We start from the raw sequence: 6,295 nt of genomic DNA on the forward strand, positions 1-6,295 counted from the left end.
GTCCCCCACTTGCACCTCTAATTTTGTTCACCTGTACCCCCTTCCTGTTCCAGAGAAATTGGGGTTCAGGTGCCTCCAGCAATGTGTAATGGTAGAGTTTTTAGATGGGCAGAGTTCTTTATGTTCTGATGATAGCCTAACAATTAAATTTTAGGGGGTAATAGTCACAGGTGACCCCCACTTGCACCTACATTTTTGGTTTTGTACATCCCCCCGTTCCAGAGGAATTGGGGTTCAAAGGAGGGGGATGTCATTGTACACACCCATTTGTACACGCCCCATATTTATTTCACTGGTAGATTTTTTTCATTAGAACACCGGATAGGGAATCCCCCTCCTCCGCAGTGTCTTGGAAGGAAGGGGATCCCCCATCAGAGATCTCCCCGCGGCAGCCGAAGGGAGCCACAACAAGGAGGCTGAAGAGCCGCATGCGGCTCCGGAGCCGCAGGTTGCTGACCCCTGCTCTATGCAATGATTGTCCCCTTCTGATCACTCTATGCAATGATTGTCCCCTTCTGATCACTTACCGGTAATTAAGTGTAGGGATCTCCGTTAGGGCAGGGATCAGCAGCTTGCTTCCTGGTGCAGAATGCCGGCTTGTTACTTTCAGTTTCACTCTGCACTGCAGCCAGGAGCAGACACGTGCTGCAGCCAGCATCAAGGAGACACACAGGAGAGAAACACTGTAAGAAACTTTTTTTTTAACAGCATATGTGTAGGCTTTATTTGGACCATAAGACGCAGGGACTTTTTTCCCCCACTTCTGCGTCTTATGGTCCGAAAAATACGGTAGTTTGCTGATTGTAAAGGTTCAGTGGCAGAGAAATCTCCAGCAGATCATCTTAGGTGGCAGATTTGTAGATGTAGAGCTGTGTAAGTGCTGACATTTCCCGGGACTGGCGAGGATTCTTTTGTATTTCTCCTCTTGTCTTCTTCTCCTTCCTCTGAAAAGTACATAACTATATACAATGGGCAAGAAGAGCAGGAACAGGATTTGGGAGGGCAATTGGCCGGGGCACCATTGGATACAGATCCAATGCTAATGCACAGAGAAGATGGTGAAGGTAGAATATACAGGGTGAAGTAGGTGGACAGGAAATGATTTATTTGGAGATTACATATACAATTATATTGACTAATACAATTACATTCTGATAAACAATGATTACATTTACAATGACATGTTATTCTATACAATAATACAATACAAAAGCAGTGACAATGTGATCAATGCAGGTGCTCAAACTGCTGTCCATCACAATTTACACAGCTTTGAAGTCTTTCACGCTTGGACAAACATTTTGCACCACAAGTATCTTTGTGTAATAATTTCTGGAAATGTTTGTCCCTGAGTAATCCCCAAAAGAAAGAATCCATTGGGGTAAAGTCAGGTGAATGTGCCGGCCAATAAATTGTCCCTCTTCGGCCATTTCCCGGGAAATGTTTCATGGAGATACTCACGGNCTGCTCTTGAATAATGTGCAGGGGCCCCATCTTGATGGAATAAGGGCCATGTGAATTAGGCTGTTGTTGTAACTGTGGAACAACTTGATTCCTTACAATTACAAGATACTTATCACCTGTCACTGTTCCATCAAATAATTGGCCCTAAAACCCCAGAACATGAAATACCCCCCAAACAGAGACAGCAGGCTGGTTTAGTTGTTGCTGTAATGTTACATGTATGTTCTCACTATGCCAGTAACACAATTATGTCTGTTAATATGACCGGATAATTTGAGAGAAGCTTCATCGCTCCACACAATATTATATAAAATCATTGGATCTCCTCTACTCATCACCCATTTTCTTGCATCGGTATTTAAATAATTTGATCCTATGGGTTCTCTGAACTAACTGAAAAGATTAAATTTAAATAAGTTTAGGTATAACATGTTTTATATTATAACACAATCATCATAAAACAAATCTTACCTTTTACTGTCCTCCTACTTTTGGTTCACCCTGTATATAGGCCTGCTAATAACAAGCCACAGGTGACTCTGCAGCGAGCCACCTACTGGTTGCCAGTGGAAGTACATGCAAGCCATGGAAAACCACAGTGCCACCAGTAGGTGACATAGGGAGTTGCAGATTTCCTGATCAGAGCTCAAGGCTGAGCTTTTTGTATTCTACCTAGTCTGCTCCTGCAGGTGAAAGTATAACCCAGTTATAAAAGAATAGAGAAATATCTGTCCATTAAAGAATTCAGGGAAAAGGATCTTACGACAAGTACAAAAAATACACTTGGTGTACTGAGACATATATACTCAATGTGTCACTCCAGCCAGCACCTTTGTCAGCTTACGTTTTTCCTTCATCCAAGGCCCAGTACCACCAAACATGTCAGACAATCATGTATAACAGCCGGCCGACTTCCCAGCTTTGTGCTGCAGTAATGTGAGATATCTCTCCATATATACATTGCTAAAAGATAGAAAAAGCTGTCCCATATTTCATTTATACAGCAGCATCTGTCAGTGTTCCTGCAGCACAGAGGAGCCATGGCAGTCACAGCTGATTCCTGGTAGTTACATTCTCTGGGGTCATTACAATTATCACATCCCAGACCACACAGTGCTATAGATATATAAATATTACATGGGGGCTTTAGAATCCCTGCACCTCCCATCATCTTCTATATTATTTATCATTACCAGACAAGTCCAGCTTAATATAATACTAGATATACCAAGACCGGGACAACTGAGACCTCCACAGACATCCTGCCAGACAAATTATTCATTTACAGTGTGAAATATATTTTACTCTCTGAAATGTACTAAAATCTTCAATGTTCTCCATCTGCAGAAGATGAAATGTTCTCAGTGACACGGAATACCCCTTTACACACAGAATCAGCTGATTTGGGGGTGAATGAAGTGTATTTATATCCAGGATGAGAGAGGTGAATCAGAAGCTCTGCTCCCTAGCAGTAATTTCTGCTGCTTTGCACTATGAACCCCCCGACCATGATAACAGCATTGGGGGGCTCACCCTTCACACCCAACATGGTGACATAAACTGACCATTGGCATCCAGATGTACAACCCAACCTGACCTACAAAGCAATATAAACCCTATTGTAACTTTCCAATTACCCCTCACTGCTAAAACCCTTCCCCCAGACAGAGCGAGGGTTATTCTGCAAACCCTGTACATGGCAGGATCTCCGCTAAGGACGGCTGCATCATCCCGGCTCTGCTCTATGTAATGCTGCAGTGATTTCTCCCACCGCTGACCCAACCCAAGGACACAAAGGAAACTTATTTTTATTTTTCCTCTATGTATCTCTCCATTCCGCCATTCTCCTGTGTACTATAAGTGCGTCCTATGGGACTATTACACCCCAAATGTGTATACCAAAAACCTGGGGGGCTCATCACTACCATGCTGCCTTTTCATCCCACACCAGGGGGTGAATGTTCTCATTCACAGGGCGGTCTTCTTTCACCTTCTAAATCTTGTACTGGACCCTGTAGGATGGATTATTGGTTCTCATGCTGTTTTATAATGCCAGTTGTACAATGTGTGTACTTCATATGGAAGCACAGAGAGAAGATCTAATGTTTGGGGTTGGGGTTCTTCATCACATTCTGTCTCCCCCTTTATTGTCCTTTTATCTCTCCCCTGATGTTTTGGGAACAATTCCCACCTTCAGCCATATTCAATGCCAATTTGAAGGCCTAACCCCTATGCAGCCTTACTGACACCAGGGATAAGATTATGTTATTAGGACCGGGGGGTCCAACAAATTTCCCTCTTCCTGACCTTGGACAATCTGCATTGTGACATTGCATGGTGATTGGATGACGGTGATTGTGCTGTGTGGATAGAAATGTCGGGGGATTTCCTGCACTGGTAGAGGTGATGAAGCAGATTGGAAAGCTGTAAAACGTCTTCAGTGTTACAAGGACAAGTCCAGGTGAACGTGACAACTCCTCCTAGATTCACACTGAGCTGGGGGAATGAGAACCTTCATGTTAATGATATATTGTACAAAATCAGGACTACTCATGGGGTGTACTTACATTGTTACATGACTGGATATAAAATATACAAATTATAGGGGTAACCAAGGGGAAATTTCCATCTCTGATGGTGTTACAGCTAAAGTAGATTTATAGCCTTTGTGGCTTTAACATGTGAATACAATCTTTGTCAGTGAAACCTCCGGCTCCATACCATGGAAAGTAAAATGGGTAATAAACCCCACAGGTCCTCTGTCGGGTGGTCAGTGGGGGGAGGCGATGAGTAAAATCCGCCAAGTGTCCTTGTCTAATACCCCAAGACTCAGATTATTGTACAGTATATTGCCCACTGCACCTACCTCACCCCACATAACCCCGATCCTATGTGCACAGAGTACAGGGGCAATCTGTATGATGATTTCTGTGCTGCACATTGCACCAATATTCTCTACAAATGACTTCAGCAGTCTGCATCCCACTTACATTATATTATTGCTTTGGTCGGGGGGGGGTATGACAGGAAGGTAAGTCGTAGTATGAAAGTTCTCTGCCGATTCTTCATTACCTTCTGGCTAAGATAAGGATCCTGATTTATCAAGCGAGCGCGCGTAAGCATGTGCCGATATATTGCCGGAGCCGAGTGCTAGAACAATTAGTTTTAGGCTGCGAGATTCCGGAGGATCGGTTCAGCTCTGCCAATGGTGAGGTCATAGCAATTAGCGCACACCTGTGCCCTGTTCTGTGCACATCTACACTCCATTACAGGTCAGGAATCTTTAATACTTCATCTCTTTATGGGTAAGAGATAAATCTTTATGTTACATTCTACTCATTCACAAAATTCATTCATTTATTGTTACATTTGTTGCACTTGTTGCTTTGATACTTTTTTTATTTGATTGCAACACTGGAAACTAATTTCTATCAAGATGTATATATAATAATTAGCGCTTTATAACATGTCATCACACAATAGTATGGATGTAAAATAATGTCACCAAGCATTTTGGATCTGATTCAAATTTCAAAATATTAAAAAAATAATGTTGGCAAAGATGTTATAATACATGAATCACGGAACATTTAGTGATTTCACTTGTGTGTGTATGTCAAAATACATTTAAATCTATCCAGATATATATGCTTTTTATATGCTTTTTAATTTTTACTGTTTTACATGGACTGGTTTGCGGGGGGTAATCAAGTAAGTTTGCTTGGATGTTATGCATCAATGTGACTTTGTAATCCTCATTATTGTTAGTTTCATCTGTTGCTGCAATGTTTTTGTGTCTGGTTTGTAATGACAGTTTCTGTAGTTTAGCAATTCTTCAGCAATGTGTCATTTTTTCTACAAGTATCGAGTACAAATGTCTGCATGGTGTCCACACCAAACTCCTACGTAACCCCTTGTTTCCTTTGTTCCATTGTCAAAGTCATGTTGTCTTATGAATGTATTATGTATATATTCCTTTTATGAATAAATGTGTTTTATTTCTTGCATTTGTTTTTTTCATAGTCTGACATTTGTTGATTGTAATCGAGACGACATAAAAACATACAAATAACTACAACATTCTTCAAACAACTTTATTTTTTCAAAACAAACACATTTTTGAACAGGTCACATTACAATATAGACACCACACAGACTCCACTAAATTTACATGACAAAATAAAACCCCAAACACATGTAAACCCACACTTCCATAGATAGCTAAAATAGTTCAAAAATGGCCCAAGAAATGTTACCTTCAAAAACTACTTACCAAACCAATTTGCAATTTGAACCTATGAAGGGTAGAAAACTGGATTAGCAAATATTTATGCAGAACAAACATTCATAGATGGTAATTAAGATATATTATTGCAATGAGACAACATGGCTAGACACAATACCATAGCATTAACATTGACCTCTTAATTGCAAAATGGACATTGAGACATTCAAAGTTTACAAACACAAAACCAGCTATTGTGCTAAATGGTAAGCAAAGTATGAAATGCAGCAACATAGAATAATTCGGATAACACAGCAACGACGTAAGTGTTCAGGTAGGCGCCTATGTAAACAGCTGAATAATAGGTCATTTATTAATATGATGATTTCTTAGCTAATATAAATGTTTTAACACCACAAACATTTATATTTAGGGCTAAGTGTAAGATGTGTGCCATTAGAAAGAATGATCCTTTAGGGGAACGGTGACTTTTAATTTAGGCGCTTGATCATTTCAGTTGATATCTGCCGGGAGAATATTTGTATATATATATATACATATATATATAGCGCATTCTCTCTCTCTCTCTCTCTCTCTCTCTCTCTA

At 40.6% G+C, this 6,295-nt stretch overlaps 1 protein-coding gene across 2 annotated transcripts in view; it reads left to right on the forward strand.

Moving 5' to 3' along the window:
- Positions 1–5,471, forward strand: part of LOC140321698 (uncharacterized) — a 13,926-nt gene extending 8,455 nt beyond the window's left edge. For both annotated transcript variants that reach the window (XM_072398482.1, XM_072398483.1), the window contains exon 5: positions 2,812–5,471. In XM_072398482.1, coding sequence (XP_072254583.1) covers positions 2,812–2,903 — 92 coding nt within the window. In that variant the 3' untranslated portion in view covers positions 2,904–5,471. The remainder of the gene's footprint in view (positions 1–2,811) is intronic.
- The last annotated feature ends 824 nt before the right edge of the window (positions 5,472–6,295 follow it).

The sequence above is a fragment of the Pyxicephalus adspersus genome, chromosome 1 (genome assembly GCF_032062135.1).
Source record: "Pyxicephalus adspersus chromosome 1, UCB_Pads_2.0, whole genome shotgun sequence".
Lineage (NCBI taxonomy): Eukaryota > Metazoa > Chordata > Amphibia > Anura > Pyxicephalidae > Pyxicephalus > Pyxicephalus adspersus.